General features: G+C 51.2%; 2 protein-coding genes across 7 annotated transcripts in view; one reads left to right on the forward strand and one right to left on the reverse strand.

Moving 5' to 3' along the window:
- INPP5A (inositol polyphosphate-5-phosphatase A) overlaps positions 1-10,452 on the forward strand; it is a 182,254-nt gene extending 171,802 nt beyond the window's left edge. For 2 of the 5 annotated variants that reach the window (XM_015867550.2, XM_032445628.1), the window contains 3 exons: positions 2,899-3,010; positions 7,319-7,387; positions 8,874-10,452. In XM_015867550.2, the coding sequence (XP_015723036.1) occupies positions 2,899-3,010; positions 7,319-7,387; positions 8,874-9,089 (397 nt within the window). In that variant the 3' untranslated portion in view covers positions 9,090-10,452. Of the gene's footprint in view, positions 1-2,898; positions 3,011-7,318; positions 7,388-8,690; positions 8,779-8,873 lie in introns of all 5 variants that reach the window. The other 3 variants (XM_015867546.2, XM_015867547.2, XM_015867545.2) reach the window with 3 other exon arrangements.
- A 1,875-nt stretch (positions 10,453-12,327) lies between these two features.
- Positions 12,328-14,919, reverse strand: NKX6-2 (NK6 homeobox 2). Of its 2 annotated transcripts, XM_015867544.2 has the most exons (4): positions 14,127-14,919; positions 13,719-13,891; positions 12,923-13,216; positions 12,328-12,804 (listed from the first exon to the last, which is right to left on the reverse strand). In XM_015867544.2, the coding sequence occupies exons 1-3, from the start codon at positions 14,539-14,541 to the stop codon at positions 12,968-12,970; spliced, it is 837 nt and encodes a 278-aa protein (XP_015723030.1). In that variant the 5' UTR covers positions 14,542-14,919; the 3' UTR covers positions 12,328-12,804; positions 12,923-12,967. The 2 variants fall into 2 exon arrangements, with proteins under 2 accessions (XP_015723030.1, XP_015723029.1); XM_015867543.2 differs by having other exon boundaries at positions 12,328-13,216.
- Between the last annotated feature and the right edge of the window lie 4,711 nt (positions 14,920-19,630).

Genomic DNA, 19,630 nt, shown 5'->3' on the forward strand with positions numbered 1-19,630 from the left:
TTTCTTGCATGCACATAAATTTAAATATAATTACTTTATTTTAAAGAAGCAGATAAGAAAATAGGGCTGAACAAAAAGGATGAGAGGAGATGAATTGTGAATACACCCTAAAGAAAATGAAAAGTTAATAATCAAACAGAACTGTATTAGCGCAGTCAGCCTAATGAAGCCATTAGAAACATTTTCCAGTTTTTTGAGTGCCATCCTGAATCTGTATTTACTGAGTAGTTGCTGCATTAGACGAAGCAGTGAGTGCTGTGATTTATATCTTGCTTTTGCTGAAACACATGCGCCTTTGTTACTTCTCCGTTGTTGTGTTGTTCAGTCTGCAGCCTTCATGGCTGTGGGCTCAAACCTGCCAACCTGAGGAGACTTGTCTTTGCAGGAGGTGCCAGGAGCGCAGCCAAGGGCTGCATTCTAGTGACAGATGTGCACAAGACTGAGAGTCAGTGCTGTTGTGCGTGGCAGCTTGGAGGGTTTGGGTAGTTTGCTTTCTCTTGTGTCTTTGTATTTTGCAATATCTTTCTTTTAGGGCAGCACAGAATCATTAGCTGAGTTTCCTGAGGTTCTTGTGCATCTGTCTGTCTCCTCCTCTGATTGCTTTTATTGACTGGTTTTAAATCACATCAGCTAAGGAGAAAGCTAAAATGATGTAAAACAGAACAGTATCCATAGAAATGAGTACCCTTAGAAGTGCCCTGAGCAAATGAAAAGCTTCAGAGCTCTCAAGAAAAAGACTGAATTTGGGAAGCAGTCAAAAGCAGTTGCAGTGTTCTAATCCCACTGCTCGTTTAACCATGGAATGGGATGATGGAGGCGTGTACTGGAATGTATGTTACTGGGAAAGTTTTATTCTGCAATGCTTCACGTTCAGTGATATATTTCTTTAAGATTTCTCCAATGGCAGCTGACTCCAGAAACGTCCAATTGAGTGTTTATTTGGAAAAAAAAAAAAAAGCTATCCAAGATAAGCGCATGTAATGAACTGAGCAGCCCTGTCCACAGAACCTGCCGAGCTGCAAAATGAATTGCTCCACAAGTTCACTGATCATATGTCAGTTTGGGCCAGTCTATAAAAAGAAAAGAATCTGCTTGTTCCAAAACACAAACCTTCTAGAGCATGAAGGGGAGAGCAAGGAATCGTCCTTATTTGCTAGGGGTGTATTTAGGTAACTTTTGTTGTTGTCTCTGTCAGCATTTCACAGGAGTGAGACTGGCACAAGACAAAGATAAGGTAACAGAGAGAGAGAAAAGCCACTGTCACCAGAGTGTGTCAAGATAGAACGTTGTCGTGCTTTTAGCCTGACAGATAGGTGCTGCCTTATGAAAAGATCTTGCCTCATTTTAACATTTTAAATGAATTCCTGCAGATGATTTTGTCTGGATAGCTTTTGCAGCATTTATCTTTGTTTCTGTCCCAGCCACTGGAATGCTGATGGGTCAAATGTACTTGTAAATGACCATTCCTTCTAGTCTGGGTGAGCAGCACTAAAGACCTTGAAAAACTGGCAGGAGTTTTCACCCTTTGAAAATATTAAGATGAATAAAGCAAACTGATAAACACCATTTTACAGAATTTAGGCTCTTGAATGAAGTGCTCTAACATAACTGTAGGGGATCATTCCAAGTACAGAGCACCTTATTTTAAAAGCTGTAGAGTTAATGCTATAAAAGGAAGGATTGTATGAAATGTGATTGATTCTTAAACCTTCTGTCATAAAAAGCAGCTACAGTTGTATGGGATTCTCGAGTAACTAAAGAAGGGTACCAGAAAAAGCCAACCCTTAAATTACAGACAAAGAGCTTCTGCTACCGATAGTGTTACATCATCCAGATATCTCACAGGCACTCAGAAATAAGCTGTACTTCTGTATGTCAGTGAAGCAGCAAATTGAATTCTCATAATATGTTTTGAAAATGAGTCTTGTTAGGTTTGATGAGGTGGAAAAGGTACTGAGATCACTGGTTTGTTCCAATACATTCAGTGCGCTTTTCTTGGATGTTTGCCATGGCTAATCTTCTTAATGGCAGAGTAGCTTGTAAACTTATTTGGTAGAAAGCAAAACGCCTCAGTTTCAGAGCATCGCACCAAGGAGGGTGGGAAATAAGTTTCTCTTGAAGCATGCCAGCTCTCTGGTTACATCCCAGGAATGTCATTTCAACGCATGTGTCTTGAAAACGTCAGTATTTCTGTTATGAATTCAACCACGAACAGGATAAAAGATAGATACCTTTGTTTTAAATACACACATGCATATATCTGTAGGCAATATGTGCCAGCTTAATGTTTTTGTTTAAATATGTTTATTTGGAGTTCGGCTAATCCAGGTTCAATATGCAAGAAATTGAGCCTTTCACAGCCCCTTTGGACTACCTCCAGGCCCCTTTGGCTACTTACCCATGCCCATGTCATCCTGGAAATGGTCTGGGAAAATAGTGGTCCTTAAAGCATAATCAGTGAGCATCAAATCCAAAAGTCTGTCGTATTAAAGTAGCGAGAACACTTGGATAAGATCCACTCACAAAGAAAGATTTGGACTCAGCCTCCTGACAGTTGAACCAGAGGCTGCCAGTACCATTGCTTTCAATGATTCCAGCTTAGGCTCGCCCAGGCACATAATCTGGAAATAAACAGAGTGAGTTTTTAAGGTGTTCTGTAGGTCAAAATAAACACTTTATTGCATTTTAAAGCTAAGATAGAACCTGCAGGTGGCCCAATGGTACGTTCATAGTGATCCAATGACAAAACTTCTGTCATATCAGCCTCTTTGTATGAGAGATGTTCAAAGGAGCTTCTCTTTGCCAATTAATTTTCTTAATTAGTGTTGTTGTTTGAGACTGAGGTTTCAGGATGTTTGCAGGAAGCTGCTGACTGTTGTGATGGCAATGTGTTCACAGCTATCCGTACAGCGAGGACTCCAGCCAGGGAAAGCAGTACATGAATACACGATGTCCAGCCTGGTGTGACAGGATCCTGATGTCCCACTCAGCCAAAGAGCTCATTCTGAAAGTAAGTATGGACCTGCAGCCTCACTGCTTCCCTCATGTTGCATTTTCCCTCAGCAGGGTTAGGTAGGGCTGATACCTTTCTGCTCGGCCATGGATTTTCAGTTGTCCATAGCAAACTCTCACTAAGCTGGTGGCAGCATACACAGCAATATTAAACTCCAGTGCTTCCCATAGGAGAATCTGGGTTTGTCCCAATTAACCCTTGGATGGTTACCAAAGCATGAATTTCCACAGTGCTTTATTTGGTGTCTGAGTTCCACTGCTGACTGACGATTTGTTCTCCTACACTGCTTCAGAGCTGGTCAGGGCTGCATTTGTCAGTATCCTGTTGTGGCATTTCTGAACCACACTGGGAAACCACGCCTGGTTTAAAAAAGAATAAAAAGGAATCGATAACCTCCATCAGTCCCTTGTCGAGCCCCCTGTGCACTAATAGGCAATAGGGCAATACAGGACTGTCACAAGGACTCAACACAGAGGCAGACAGAAGCATCCAGGAGTGGCTCCCACTAAGGAAGGATGTTACTGAAGGGAAAGTCTGTGAAGGAACAGCTTAAGGCTCCTGAGTTAAAACGTAATAGATATAGATTCCTTCTGGTGTTGATAATGAGAACTGCATTTCCCAAGAACGTGACAGGCCCTACATGGGTCAGATCTATCGCTGTCTGCTGAGGAATGACAGCTATCAGCAGACAGACTTCTGGCCGTGGCACGCCAATTAAATTGGTGTAAATTTAGACATTCTGTTAGAGTTTTAGAAATACTATTTTGCATCGTTTTTAGGATGTACGGTTCCTCTTAGAATTTCAGTGCCTAGAGGTTGGATAAGCTTAAGTGAAGCTCTATTCAAGGTTAAATGACCTAATTGTAGTTCAGGGGCCTTCCAGTTCTCCTGTTTTGCCTTTCTTCTTTACTTTGCTCTGCTCTCCTGTTTTACACAGAGACACTGACCCAGATGAGCTAGTTACATGTACCAACATGCACTGCTTCCATTTCTTCTTGCGTGCTTGGTCATGGCAAGAACATGGAGATCTGTTCAGCTATGCTGTCAGTTCCTGAAAGACCCTACATCCATCAGTAGATCAGTGCACGAGGAGATCTCAGCCGTGCCTTTCTGCCGTGCAAGAAGTTTCCTGCTGTGCCAGCAGTGGCCATGGCTGCCGTGCAGAAAGGAACGTGCTGTGACTTTCCAGCCCTGCTGCACTGAGGTTGCCTTGCTGACCAGTTTGTTTGACTGTCACATACATAACAGTCTTACAAACACCCAGTGGTCCAAAGCCATCTGCCTATCTGCATTCTTCTTTGTAACCAGTGTGGTTTAACAGGAAGTAATCTTTGCATATACGTCTTTTTTCTTCCATTTAAAGCAATGAAACCCTTGAAACTTGGTTCCCTGAAGTTTATAACCTTCCTGTTCTCTCTCCCATCAGGGCTATTTACCTCATGATTAGACTGTTTGCTTTGCAGTATATAATTCAATGAAAGGCTGAGAACATTTTTATGTAGCTACTCACATCTCGGTCTGGCATAGTTCCTCACACATTTTAATGTATGTGTCTGCATGATATCTTGAAGTTTCACGTAAAATTTTAGACGATGTGTGCATTACGGAGCTTAATGAAAAACCTCGATAAAGCCAAGAGGAATGTTGGCTTTCTAGTAAGAACAGTAGTGTCAAAATCAACGTCATTTGAGCTGCTTCTGCAGAACTAGAATAGGAAAAATGGAGGCTGTACCCAAAATGTTACAGATAGCGCCTGGCGCCCCTGGAATTCCTCAAGAACAAAGGATTAAACCCATGGAAAGAGTGGCCAATGGGGGAAGATTTTTTTTTTAAACTATGAATAAGGAGATAGAAGTGTACACAAAGGCTTGAAGAGTGTAAACAGTACAGAAGGAAAGGAATTCTTTCAGATTATCTGGGGGGTATAACTTGGATATAATGGGAGAAAATTAAACAAAAGAAAACAAAGGTAGAGCGTTAAAGAAATTAGAAGCTGTGAGGTCAGTTACCCAGCCCTTGGTCTCAGTGGAACAGAAACGCAGCCAGCTGGATCATTCAGAGCTCACGTTTTAAAACTGCACGCTGGTTTTTCACTGCAGTTTTGTACTTTCAAATGAGGAGCTTGCTGCCTGGGGCATTTCCAGAAACGTGTGTGCAAAACTGCAAGTATGGAGGCAGTCAGACTGGGCCGGGTGTGTGGCTCTGCGAGCTGATACCAAGGAAGGAGTTAGCTTATCTGACTCAAAAATAAACTGTAATTGTGGCTTATAAAATGTATTGAATATATTAAATGGAAAAGAACCAATAGAGGAAAGAGCGAAATGGCAGCGCTTGTTTCTGTGGTTTTACGCAGCCGTCAGTATTTGCTTTGCCGCCGATGGTGTGTTTCACTGCAGAACCTGACACTTTGGAGTTCAGAAAGGAACTTACAAAACAAAAAGCAAAATTTAATTAACTAATTACAGTGTACTAAATCCTTAAAATTTAAATACGTATCCATTGTGAAACATTTTGTGTGTGTGTTTAACTAACTATTAGGGATTCTTATGAGAGTAATTGTTTTGCTGTATTAATTCTTAGAGGCACATAAAGAATTTATTTTTCTGCCTATCTGCAGATCTATATTTTATTTCAACCAGAAATTGTAAAGCTGCCTCTTAATCCTACGTGAAGAAAGGACAGCGTGCACAAAGTGCCGCACTGTACAGCGGGCTCTGCTACACAGTAGGCATTACAGATTGTACAGACATGGGGCTGTGAACAGCTTTCATGCAACATCATCTATCATGCTATGGTCGGTTACCTCACCATCATGTTATTTTATGCCTCCTGAGCCCTAAAACACCAAAGGTTGCCCACTGCTAGGGAGCTGCGTTGATGCTTGATAGCATGAAGTAATGAATGCTCAGCCGAGTGTATATTGTTTCTGCTTGTGCACCGCTGTAATTTGTTTATCTGTCTAAAGATTATGCAGTTGAAAATCCACAATTTTATGCTGCCTTTGTAAATTATCAAGTCGCTTTTGATGAATGTATCCCCACTTCCGATGCTGGTGGCATTATGATCTTGAAATATTGGAAAGGGCTCATGCATATAATGCAGAAGGTTATCTTTTTATATTTTTGGCAGACAACCGTGCTATAAAGTAAATCTGACCTTAAGCTTCCTTACTGCATTAAAGATAATTCAGTTTTAACTTTATAGTCCAAAATGCCGGTGTTTATAGAATGTTACTGCCCAGTCAGAACTGACTGATTGCAGATGAGAAAGTCTTGACCGTTTCGTACAGAATAAATTAGTGTTGCCAGCTAGTTTGAAGAACATCATCTATGATTGTGCGAGAGACTTCAGGGTGTGTGGATTGCAGGCTTAATTAGCTGGTAAAAACTGTTAGGTGTGATAAGAAATCACCTTGAATGGCGATGTCTTTGTATTTATTCCTGAAGGATTGTGGCAGAGGAACGAAACATTCTGCAAATTGTGTTGTTTTGCCAAATGGCTGAAAAATGAACACGTTTTACTGGCCACGAAAGTACAAATGCTAAAGAAGGCAGTGTGCGAGTGTGCAAGGATTAGCATGGAACAAAGTGAAAGTAATTCATGGTGTGGATTGGAGGAATGTCATATTCATTTTACAGCTGATTTTCTCAGAATCACTTAATGCTTTTTTCAAAGGAAGGAATGTGTACCGTGGGACTGACAGGTTTAAATTACTACAGTGTAAATAACTCATTTGTATCTGAACATTTAAAATCAGCTGTATGAGGAAATAAACTAATTCCGCGAGGCAGCGTGGAATTCAAAGAGTAACAGATAGATATCCTACCCAGCTCCACACAACTGTGTGCTGCTCTGAAAAGGAGCCGGGCGGTGGGGTGGGCTGCCTGCCGCAGGCACCGGGTTTGAATGCAAACCTGAGGAAAGATTAACTTAATCTGTTCAAACTGACATTTCTTATGGCCTCAGAAGTGAGGAACAGGCACCGGGGTTTTGTGAGTTAATTGCTGTGTACAAATTGCACACGTTGCTGCAGTCCGTATTGAGCATAGAGATACGTTCTGCACAGTCTGTCTCTGGAAAAGCCGAGCAGAGATGTGTTACTGTGTGGACATCACCTGTGCTGTGACTCTGTCCCCTCATGGTGTGATTCCATACAGCCTCCTCATTCAAAAGCCATTCTGAATTAGCTGTAGGACCCCTTTCCTGTATTTCTGTTTCTATGAACCTGAGGGCAGCTGAACTGACGGCTCTTGTTTGTTCTTGTTGGTGCCTTTGTTGTTGTTGTTTGTTTGTTTGTCAAACTAGTCAGAAAATGATGAGAAGATTGTAATATATGACCACATCGGGCCAAACGTCTGCATGGGGGATCACAAGGTAAATACATGAAACTTGTTATTGCTCTGTTTTCTTTTTTATTAGGGAGGGGTAGTAGTAGTTTCTTTTAATTTTACATGTAAGTCAGTAATTCCTCAACTTCATAATTTGAATTGAAAGCTGTGGAGTTGTTTTAAAGTTGAATTCAGCTAAAATGAGCAAATGGAGCAGATATTGCATGAAACCAAATAAGGAGGAGGATGGTGTATGTTGGAAAGAAAATGCGATAGTGTACAAAAGGAACCGGTGTGTGCACGCTTACAACTATCCATGTAAAACATCTTTTTCATTGGGTTATCAAAAATGCTTCTGAAACATGGTTTAAATTAATGTGGAGCCCAGCCAGCTATCCATAAAGCAGCATATTAGCAGATTTTCATACTTAGGCAACATGTAAGAAAAAGAATGCTGAATTTTATATCGGGTAGCAGTTGTTTCAGTGAAGAAAAAGAAAGGGGTTTTACAGGCAGCTCTGCTGTCCCATCAGATGAAAAGCGGAGGAAGAAATGCAGAAGAATGGAGTGTTTGCTCTCCTTGAAGTGCTGCTCAGGCGGTGGGAGGGACCTGGGGGGGCAGCTCAGAATTTCCTGATGGAGTACTTTCAGAAAAAGGCAGCCAGGGAGCTGCACAGCGGTGTGAGCAGTGTGTGCTGTGTGAGCTCTGTGGGCTGTGAGAGCAGTGAGAGCTGTGTGAGCAGTGAGAACTGTGCAGCAGCGATGGCTTGTCCATCCAAGGGGTGGTGTGAGAGCTCCTGAATACCCATTCTGTGAGGGATAATGGGAAAATGCACGTGTGTGTGCATGTACACGGCCAAAGCCAAATCGATACCTGTGTTCTCCTATTTGCTGCCGTGCTCAGCGTTCTTCTGAGACAGAGCACTTCATTCCTGAGACCACAGTTAAGGACGTGTGGTCCTGATTTAAGATGCAGAGGTTTACTACTTGTGCAGCAAATTAAAGTTTGCTGTTGGTGGCTGGCAGGTGCTGCGGGAACTATTGGGTTTGTTTCTTTGGCGCACTGAACATGGATTTTCATGGAGCGTGGCACGCTCAGCTGAGCTGGTTCCGCGATAGAGGGGAGGTGCAGGGGAAGCTCTACCTGCAGGGATCTGTGGGAAACAGTCCCTTGGATCTCAGTGGGAGCGGAGAGCTGCGATGGCTCTCGTGCTTTTTGTAGCTGGGTTAATCCAAGAAACCGTTGCGCCGTTTTGGTACCAGTTGTAGGGTTGTTGTTGTGTGTTTATTGCTGTTTGACAACGAAACATTTCCAATGTGTAACTCCTGTTTCTCCTGACTTGCTGCAGCCTGTGTTCCTGTCCTTTCGAATAGCTGCTGGGGCAGGTAAACCTATTGCAAATGTGCACAAGTGTTGTGTCGTGCAGTGATGTGGTGGTAAATATCATTTTTTTTCCTTTACGTTTATATTTTCTACATCATTGCCCCTGTGTTTATTTTTCTTTTTTTAAAAAATGCCAATTCTGCAACAGGAAAAAGATGCCTTCGGAACGAGAAGATCTTCCACGAAACAACACTGTAGCGAGGAGGGGAGGAATGGCAGCATCCAGAAACACACAGTCGTAACAGCCGTATCCAGACGTCCCCAGTGCCACATCCTTAGGCTGCTGATCGTACACTATGCTTCAGCATCTGGACTCTGTTCGAGAAAAGCCTCACATACCTCACTGTCTTGTATGTTCATGTGACATCAAGTAGAAACGTGGAATTTTTTTTATATATATGTCACGGTTCTGTTGCCAAAACTCTAAATAGACAGCAGAGATGTTGCATATTTTAGACTTCACAACCTCCAACTTTTACTAAGTGTTCGTCGATGATGTGGAGAAGTTATTTCAGCTTATTACAAACTTGTAAAGGTGTCACGCCTGACGTTATATCTCTTTACCACTTTGGGGTTTTGTACATTGGATTGTATAGATGGAGATATTGATGGTTTTAAATGGTATTTTCTCTGCCGACCAAGGCTTTTGGTTTGTGTTTTATAGTTTTAGTGTTTCGTTTTTCATTTTTATTGTTTTTTTTTTCTCAAGTTATTTACTATACTGCCATGTTACATGGTTTTTGAATCACACAGCAGCTGCTTTCTATACATACATATGTGTGTGTATATATATGTATGTATGTGTATATATACACAGATATATAAATAATTTATAAACCTGACCAAAACTTATGCTAAATATACTTTCCAATATGAATGCTTGAGAGTGCCATATCAGCAGTAGTGTTGGAGCCGTAGCAGGTTTAGTTAGCGTACATCGACAACCAACATTTATGTAACAAATAATATATAGCAGTGCCATCCTCCAGACAGGTATATAGTATACTATATAGTACATATATTAGCAGTTTCACTTTGTTGCTCCTATAATCCCTTCTTTCTATGTACTATTAAGGATTGAATGTGAAGTTCTTAGCTAGGTTTGGGTGTAACTTTCCAGAATTTTGTAAACTGTTTTTGTCTGTCCTTTGTTACTGTTTGATGGTGCCAAGTATTCTGTATTAAAACAACAACAATACGGGAGAAGAGAATGACGGTCTGCTTCAGGCTTCAGCTCCGCTGGGCGCTGACTGCAGGCGTGCAGTGCAGAAGAAGAAGGACCGTGACATGCCCTGGTTGGGAGCTCAGTGCATCCAATCATCCTATTAGTAACATTTTTCTCCCGCCGCTAAATACAACATTAAAAGGTGATTAGGGAGTCTGTTGATGAAACACAAATGTATGTTTTATTGATTTAATTTAGAACACTACAGAGTTCATGGACTGCGCGATGGCATTAGATTTATGCTGGATTTTGGTATAAATCACTACCACTGAAATGATTTGGTGTCTGCTTGCAGAATGTTTTCTCAACAGTTCAATCCGTACTGTTCCTACTGAGTCCTGCTGCCCGAAGGGCGTCTGCAGCTCTGTATTGTTACTGTGCCATGTTGCATTATAACCACGCCGTAATTCTATTTAAGCAAAGTCAACTCATGGTAACTACGAAGGCCTTTAGAAATGAGTACTCTGGTTCTCAAGCAATAAAACTGATCATGGTGAACGTTCATGTGTCTGTCCCTTCAATGTTGGCATGGCAGGTTGCAGGGAAATCATGGAATTGTCAGATTTCACACTAATGAGTTACCTTTTTAATCTCCTGCCAATTAGCAGGGTCGTTTTTTGAGTGAAAACCCATAGAAGAGAACGTAGTTCTGGTGTTAATCAAAACATAATGCAAACTGAGGAAAAGGCATTGAGGGCTTCGTATTAGAGTGTTCACATACGGAGATGTACAGCTTTATGAGCTATTGATGAGATGCCAGTCTCCGTAGCTCAATAAATATGCCACCGTAAAGTGCTTCAAAGTGCTTCGTGATTATCTCTGGGTTTGGGGGGTGGAAAAAAAGAAGAGACTGCCTTCACACTCAGCCTGAAGCCTCGCTGATAGATAAATTCAGCAGAGCTATAAACTGCGGGGCTATAAATAGTCCCAACCCACCCGCAGCAGTCAGTAACACGGGGACCCGGCGCGGTAACCTGTGGAGTTGAAAGAGTCTCAAATTTAAAGCGCGTAAATTCATAAAATGCAAATTTAACACAAAAGAGAAGAAAGAAAGAAAGAAAGAGATTTCTTTTACGGGCGCGGTCTGCGGGGCCGGCGGGGCTCCGTCCCGGAGCGCGTCCCACACTGAGCGCGGCTCTCAGCTCTCGGACCGCTCCGCTGCCGCTCCCGGCGCTGAGCACCGACCGACCCCGGCGCGGTTCGGTCCCATCGCGGCCCGGGACGCAGCGCCGCGGTTCCGCGCTCCCCGTTCGGCGAAAGGCGCGAACCGCCGCTACAGACCGGCCCGATTCGATTAAAGAAATAAGGAGCGGCAACGGGCGGAACTGTTCCCCGCTTTGGGGACGGGTGTTCGTCATCGTGCCGTTCTCCACCGACAGTCCGGCAGCTGCGGCGCCGTGCCGTGCCTCGATGACCGGGACGGAAGCGGAGATTCATTTCTCCACCCGATTAACTCCGTCTGTGGGGCGGCTCGGCTCGGCTCGGCGCAGTGCGGCCCCGCAGAGCCCGTTGGCGGCTCGGCAGAACGAGGACTGCCCCGCGCCACAATGCGGGCTGCCCACGCAGGATGCGCTCCGCCCGGCCCCGAGACACGGCGGACAGTGCGGGGCGGCTCCGCGGGCGGCTCCTGCTCCGCATGTCGGGAGCGCCGCACGGCTGTGCGGGACGCGGCCGCAGCTCGAGCACCGCCTGGGGCTGCCCCGCGGCAGCTGAGAGGCACAAATCGAGTCTCGTTCGTGTAAAAAAGTAGCGGAACCGAAAGCGGCTCCACCGCGAAGCTGCCCCGCGCCCGCCCGGCCTCCAATACTCTCGAGAACAGCGCAGCGCCCGGCGGCTGCGAGGCCTCGGAATGCCGTCGGGCTGGCGGTCCCGAGCCGCGGACGCGGGCGCTGCGGGCCGAGGCTGGCGGTGGAGGAGGCGGCTCTGGCGATGGTCCCCGCCGCGGTTCTGCCCGAAGGGGCCGTTCTGTGGCCGCCGTCCGGGCTCCGCCTTCCGCTCCCCGCGGCAAAAGGCCGCTGCTGCTGCTGCTGCTGCCGCTGCCGCCCGACGGCTTTTCCGTACCGGCAGCCGGTGCGGTCTGACCCCCGACTCCGAGCGTCGCGGTGCCCGCTCAGACTCACCGCGTCTCTCGTACGTTCCCGCCGCGGAGACGGCGCGGCCACAGCGCGCGAGAATTCCACCCGGTACCGAACGCCGCTCCCGACCCGCTGTCGGACTCGGCCTTCCCGGCTCAGTCCCGGCCCCGCCGCGCCACCCCCGCCCCGCAGAGCGCTGCCGCCCGAAAGCCGCCCGCGGAGCGCCGCGGGAACGGAGCGGGGCAGGGTCGGTGTCCCCGGCCGGCGACGGTCCTCGGGCACTACGAGCTGCTCCGCCCCGCGTCCAGCCGCGATTCCCGCAGCGCGGAGGTGCGGCCCCTCCGGCCCGGGCTGAGGAAAAAGCGGCACCACGGGCGAAAACGCGCTGAAGGCAAAGCGTGTTAAATAATTTATTGATGTATACCAAGTCTTTCCCAACCCGTGTGGAGACGACAGCGTTCATCCAATTTGAAATCAAGTGTCCTTCTTTTCTCTCGCGTTTTTGCGTGGTTTTTTTTGTTTTGTTTTGTTTGTTTTTCTTTTTCCCTCTTTTGATATTATTAAGCATAAAATCCGGAGGCAGAAGAAACCAAACCGCCAAACCCCTGAGCAGAGGGAGGGAGCGAAAGTAAAGGCCGTTTTTACACTAGAAATATACATCACAAAATCTGCAGTTCTCTATGTACAACGTGGCCGCGCTGGGGTTTGTGCTCCGTACAAAACGGGGACAAACGCGGATTGTTAGGAGCAGGAATTGGCTGCAAGAGAGAGGAGCGAACCTGGAAGGGACACGAAAGGAAAACCGAGAAGTCGGAAAGATTCCTCTGAAATTTACATCGATGAGAAAGAAAATAATTTCATAACTTATTCTGTAAAAAATATATACATTTCACATACATCTCAGGCTGTACAAGACACCAAGTCAGCATCCAGGCAGGCGGCTCACAACGTGTCCGAGCTGGTGCTGCAGGGGCTGACGAGGGCCAGGTTCGTGGATTTGTGCTTTTTCAATAACCGCGTGATTTTCTCGTCGTCCGAGTTGGGGTCCAGGGGCTTGTTGTACTCGTCATCGTCCTCATTGTCCGAGCTCTCCTTCAGCTTCTCCGTCTCCGAGTCCTGCTTCTTCTTGGCCGTCGCCATCTCGGCCGCGTGTTTCTTCCGCCACTTGGTCCGCCGGTTCTGGAACCACACCTGGCCCCGAGAGGAGCGCTCAGCTCGGCCGGCCGCTCCCCGCGCCTCTCCCGCCCCTCCCCGGGGTCGCTCGGCCCGGCCCCGCGGAGCGGCCGCCCCCGCGAACGAAGCGGCGGCTCCGGCAGCGGCTCCGGCACCGGCACGGACACGGGCACGGACACGGGCACAGCCACGGGCACGGGCACAGCTCGGCCGCGCCCCGGGGCTCCCAGCGCCGCCGAAACACCGCGCGGCTCCGCGCTGAACGGCGCCGGGCAGCGGCCACCGGAGCAGCCGCCGGCAGCAGCGTTCCTATAGGGAATTGTTTTAATCGTTTGCCGCATAACGGGCTTTAAGCACTAAGCGAGCGACGTAGAAACTAACCGAAAAGCATCTATTCGGTATCCAAATGGTGGGATTTAAGTTACATTTAAGTTACCAGCGGCTTCTAAGAGAAAACGAATCAAAAACGCCCCGCGCGGCGGCGGCTCCGGGTGCGAAAGGAGCTGACGGCGGGACCTACCTTCACCTGGCTCTCAGTCATGCCCAGCGAATAGGCCAGCCGTGCCCGCTCTGGCCCTGCCAGGTACTTGGTCTGCTCAAATGTCTTCTCCAGAGCGAAAATCTGCTGCCCCGAGAAGGTCGGACGCGTGTGCTTCTTCTTGCCGTCCTTGTCCAGCACCATCCCCGTCTGAGCTGCGGGCGGAGGGAAAACAGCTCCGTCAGGACGGGTTCGCGTTCGCCGCGAGTCGCGCCCGGCGCGGGGTGGGGAGGGCGGAGGAGGGGAGCGGGTCCGTCCCGAGGCTCCGCCGCTCCGGAGCGGGGCACGGTGCGGAGCCGCCGCCACGTTCCGCGGGGTCCCGGCTGTCCGCGCCTACCCCCGCCCCCCCGGTTCTCCCTCCGAGGCCCGGGCTGGGGGACGGGCACTTACCGGGACAGGTGAGGCGCGGGTCCCGCCACGGAGAGCCCTGCACCACTCCCGGCCAGAAGATGGGCGGCCGCCCCGGCAGCTCCGCCAGCGGCTTCGGATACCGGGAGACGGCGGCGGGGCCGAAGTACACCCCGGCCGAGGCGGCCAGGCCGTTGATGCGGGGCAGCCCGCCCAGCAGGTTGCCGGCGGCGCCCACGGGCCGTCCCAGGATGTCGCTGATGCCGTGCGGCGTCCCCAAGGGCAGCTGCGTGTTGAGGCCGCCCAGGGCCGGCGCCTTGAAGCCGGAGGGGTTCTGCAGGGCGTAGGGGAACAGCGAACTCTTCATCTCGGCCATGTTGTGCAGCGCGGCCAGCGGCGTGCTGCCCAGCACGAACGCGCTCTGCCGGTTAGCATCCATCTGCCCCACCGCTAACATTGGCGGTCATCCACGGGCGCCGGTCCCGCTCCGAGCGGTACGAAGCTCTCGGTACGAAGCTCTCGGTACGAAGCTCTCGGTACGAAGCTCTCGGTGCGGCCCCGCGGCGGGGAGCGCCGGCCCGCTCCTGTCTCCGTTCGTAGGTCGCGGCCGGCGGTAAAGTTCGCTCCGCCCGCTCCGCTCTCGGCACCGCGCTCCGACGGCGCGGCGGGGGGAGAAGCGGCAGCACCGGAGCGGTGACACGTCCCGGCGGCACAGAGCGGCGATACGGAGCGCGGCCCGTCCGGCTGCGGGCGGCCCGACGCCACGCGTGGCTCCGCTGATGCCCCGCACTGCACTGCCCTGCACCGCACTGCCCCGCACTGCCCCGCACTGCCCCGCTCCGCTCGGCTCCTCCCCGCCGTCCGCCTTCGCCCGCGCGTCCGGGGCCGCTCCGCGCCGCGCCCGGGGCGCAGATAACCGCGCGGGCACCTGCGAGCCGCGCGTCTATTGGGCGGCCGCCACCCCGCGCCGCCGCCGCGGCCCAATGGGAGGGCGGGGAGCTCCCGCACCGCCACACGTCACGGCGCCGGGCGGGATGAGCTGCGCGGGGCCGCTCCGCCCCGAGGAACCGCCCGGTGCCGGGAGCCGCCTCGGAGCGGGACGGGCCGCCCCTACTCGGAGGGTGTGGGGACATGGACGGAGCGGGGCCGGCGGCAGAGCACGTAGTTAGTGCACGTAGTTAGTGCACGTAGTTAGTTAGTTAGCTCACGTAGTTAGTTAGCGCACGTTGTTAGCGCACATCTCCTGCTCGGCTGGAACTCGGCTCCGCCCCGGGATGCGCGGTGACCCACAGCCACGGGGCTCGTCCGGAGCCGGACCGCACGTGGAGGCGGCGGCTCCGCTGGCGGCCGGCACCGCTCCGGGAACGGCGGCACCGCCTGAGCGCGACGGCGCGACCGTGGGACCGGCCCGCAGCGAACCGCGCCCCGTCCGGGAACCAGAGCGGCGGGACGGGAGACCGCGAGCGAAAGGAGCAGCGGAACAGGTTCGTAGCCGCGCATCACGAGTCGAGTCCCTCCCTTGTGCCGCGTTGCGCTGCAGCGCTAATTAAGGAGCGGGCGGGGAACGAGCGTTAGTCCGAGTGTCCGCACTGACCGCCGGCGGGACGGCTCCGTTGTGGGACCCGCTGACGGGTTCACGTGAAGCCGCCGCGTTGTTGAGCAGCGCTTTGTGGACGGGGCGGCCCGAGCTCCAGCCGCGCTCTGTTTGTAGGCGCTCGGCTGAGAACCGGAGCGGCGGAGCGGTTCGACCTGCGCGTTCCCGCTGAGGCGCAACGTGCGCAGGTGGGGCTGAAACGGCCCCGCTCCGAAGGATGCCCGATAAACGGCTTCGTCGCTGCTTCACGTTTTCAGTTGCAAACCCCAGAGGAGAGCGGAGAGCGGCGAGGGCCGCAACGGGCTTTGCCCGCGGCGTTACGGGCGCGGTGCGGTTGTCCCGGCGGACGCGGGGCTGCGGGAGGTGGCGCCGCGCGTTCCCTCTGTCCCGCGTGATGCCCCGCCGTGGTCGCGTCCCGCCGGGACTCCGCGTCTTCGTGCGGGCGGCGGCCGGTCCCCGCTCGGCGCTGCAGAGACCCCGGCGGGGCGGGGCGCGGCCGGTCGGACGGGACGCGGTTCTTTCCCAGACGGCCGCCGCTTTCCCGGCCCGTGTCCGCTCCCCAGCTGCCTCCCCTCCCCCCAATCTCTGGCCGTTTCCTCGCGGGTCGCACGGCGCAGACACGGTGTGCAGCCCGTCCTCCGCCAGTCCCGCGGGCAGCCTCGGGGCTCTCCTCTCCTCTCCTCTCCTCTCCTCTCCTCCCGCTCTCGGCTTCTGGGTCCCGTAACCCTTCCTCTGTTCAGCCCCTCGAACTCGCCCTAAAACTGCGCGGCGGGGTGGGCCGGTAGTTCGTGTCATCGATGGAGGCCGTTACACATTAACTGCTTTTGTGCTTTTGTTGCTGCTCCGTCACTTCCCTGCAATGTACGACACCGTCGTTTTCCACACGTGGAAGCCCGTGCGGTTGTTATCCCCGCAGCCCCCGGACTCGTTCGCTGCCTTTCCTTCCGGCCTTCCCACGGGGGCGGGGCGCAGCGGGAGCCTCCCGTTGACCTCCGCGGGACCATAAGCGGCACCTCCGGCCTCGCTGCTCCCCCCCCCGCCCCGACGGCGGCACCGACCGCTTCCATCCGTCCCGCTCCGTGCGCTTCCAGCAGAACCTCGCGCGCTGCCGGGGCCGCCTGGCGCTGGTGTTGGTGCTGGTGCTGGTGCTGGTGTTGGTGCTGGTGTTGGTGCTGGTGTTGGTGCTGGTGTTGGTGCTGGTGGCATCGCCGCGGTGCTGGTTTTGGCAGCGGGGTTCCGAAATGCAAAGCAGGCGGTCCGTTTTTTCCAAGACGCCGATCCATTGCCGGTAAGGTCCCGAGCTGGGTTAACGTGATCACGCCGCCGCCGCGTGGCCGCTGTCCGGAGGCTCCACGCGTGGCCCGTGGGGCCGTACTGGCTCCTCGTCCCGCGGCCCTGGGCGCGTGCTGACAGCGCCCCCTGGCGGCTCCCGTTGGGGCGGCAGCTGGCGGCGTAGCGGTCCCGGCGCTGCGGCTCCGCGTGTTCCCCGTGTTTGGAACGGAATACTCTTAGATGCCGCAGCACAGATACCTTAAGACAAGCTCTGTTTAACCCTTCTGCGCTTCCATTTGCTCCACGTGCACTGCAGCACCTTTTCTTGTAGCTTTTGTGCAGCTGGAAATGTCTGAAAGTGTGTGAATGTACTGCTGATGTTCTGCTGTGTGCAGGATAACCCTGAGTTACATTACTAGGTGCAAACACTTGTTCTCTCACTCGCACCATGTACTACAACAAGTCATGGAAGTGCATGGAAGCATTCCCTGCTCTGTTGCTTGTTATTCTAAAGTGCAGATGGGAACGTCCACATTCAAGCAGAGTGATCAGGGAAGGGGGAACTGAGAGCAGCGCTCCACACGGCTGGACTTTGCTGAATGGTGCTGTTGGTTACGGCAGGTGTAGGAGGGAGGGAGAACGGCTCTTGGTTCATGTATCTATTCACAGAACTGCTGACAGAGCAGAAAACCCACTCTGAGTCTGTAACCGTGGCATACCTGCATTCCTCATGCCATGGTACTGCTTCACTGCAGCATCCCTGTGGAAATTCCCTGTATTTAGAAATGGGAGGTGCTGGGGGCTGGGAATGCAGTCACAAAAACAGCCAGGACTTGTGCAAAGCATTTGACACTGCCCTGCATGACATCCTGGTCACCAAACTGGAGGAAAATGGCTCTGATGGATGGATGATGTGCTGGGCTGAGGAATTGGCTGATGGTCGCACTCAGAGAGTTGTGGCCAGCAGCTCAGGATCCAAGTGGAGATGGTGATGAGTGGCATTCCTCAGGATCGGTGTCATTGAACATCTTTGTAGGTGAGACGGACAGTGGGATCGACTGCACCCTCAGCAGGTTTGCAGACAAGGCCAAGCTGAATGGTGCAGCTGATGCACCAGAGGGAAGGGATGCCATCCAGAGGGACCGGGGCAGTTTTGAGAGGTGGGCCTGTGCCAACCTCCTAGAGTTCAACAAGGCCAAGTGCAAGGTCCTGCACCTGGGTAAGGGCAATCCCAAGCACAGATACAGGTTGGGTGGAGAATGGCTTGAGAGCAGCCCCGTGGAGAATGACTTGGGAGTGTTGATTGATGAAAGATTGAACATGAGCCAGCAGTGTGCTCTCACAGTCCAGAAGGCCAACTGTATCTTGGGCTGCATCAAGAGCAGTGCGACCAGCAGAGTGAGGGAGGTGACTGTGCCCCTCTGCTCTCGTGAGACCTCACCTGGAGTACTGTGTCCAGTTCTGGAACATCCAACACAAGGACATGGAGCTGTTGATGAACACAGAGCTGGGGCTCTTCAGCCTGGAGAAGAGAAGGCTCTGAGGAGATGTGGGAAGGACTGTTCATAACGGCAGGTAGTGACAGGGCAAGGGGAAATGGCTTTAAACTGGAAGAGGGTCGATTTAGACCAGATATCAGGAAGAAATTCAGTACTGGGAGGGTGGTGAGACACTGGCACAGGTTGCCCACCGAGGCTGTGGATGCCCCCTCCCTGGAAGCATTCAAGGCCGGGCTGGATGGGGCTGTGAGCACCCTGGGCTATGGGAGGTGTCCCTGACTACAGCAGGGGGGTGTACTTAGGTGATCATGAAGGTTCCTTCCAGCCTAAACCATTCTATGAGTTTATGATTCTATGAGTTTAGACTTGGTGGTGTCTGTGTCTCTTTCCATTTCATTTTAATGCACTGTTCTTAACTATATAAGAGGAATGTTGCGTTACAGGGTTCTGTAGGTTAAGCCAAGAAAGCACTCATTTCTACTTAGACTTGAACTTGCTCTAATGTCCTTTTTTTTTTCTTCCTAAGGTTGGAAGGAATCCTTCCCTTTGTGTGGTGTTGTGCCTCTGCTTCACTGTGAGTCATTACCAAGTTTCAGTGCCAAGGGCGGGCTGTCTGTCCTTCCAGGAGTTTAACTTGAAATTCCCAGCTGGAAATGGTGCCCTCTCGTCTCCTTTGTCTGTAACACCGAAGATTTAATTGCTGCACATCGAGAAACAAGTTCGACCTCTTGTCCCATGCGATGCACTCCTAACCATGCCAAGGTGAGCAGCTTTGCTGTGGTTTAATATCTTCAGAATGAAGGGCTCATTGGCAGCTCCTTTGCCTTTCCCTGTCCTGTGCTCAGAGCCATGCGCTGCAGTTTATTACTGACTGAAATGCCAGTGCTGCTTTCAGTAGCTCACTGCTGTTAAAGCTCGCAGCTCTTTGATACGCCTGCTTATGTTTTGTCTGGAAGCCATCTCTGTCACTTTAATTCTGCCACTGGTTTAGTTTACTAAGAAGGTTGTCTCCTTGGGCAAGTCAGGCTTGATTTCCTACTAGACCTCATTCCAGCAATGTAGGGTCTGGGTTTTTTTTCCCCTGCCCCCTCCCCCTTGTCTCTATTCTAACAGTTTATCCTTTTAATGAGAGAAGGCTACAAGTTACTCTTTCTAAGTGAGATAAGCCCTGGTGAGCTCTA

The sequence above is a fragment of the Coturnix japonica genome, chromosome 6 (genome assembly GCF_001577835.2).
Source record: "Coturnix japonica isolate 7356 chromosome 6, Coturnix japonica 2.1, whole genome shotgun sequence".
NCBI lineage: Eukaryota > Metazoa > Chordata > Aves > Galliformes > Phasianidae > Coturnix > Coturnix japonica.

Excerpts from the sequence above, each read along its gene's own strand:
- NKX6-2 (XM_015867544.2), bottom strand. The coding sequence starts at position 14,541 with ATGTTAGCGGTGGGGCAGATGGATGCTAACCGGCAGAGCGCGTTCGTG. Across the intron at positions 13,892-14,126 it reads CCCGCGCCTCACCTGTCCCG|CTCAGACGGGGATGGTGCTG; the intron begins GTAAGTGCCCGT and ends CTCCGCCCGCAG. Across the intron at positions 13,217-13,718 it reads TGACTGAGAGCCAGGTGAAG|GTGTGGTTCCAGAACCGGCG; the intron begins GTAGGTCCCGCC and ends TCTCGGGGCCAG.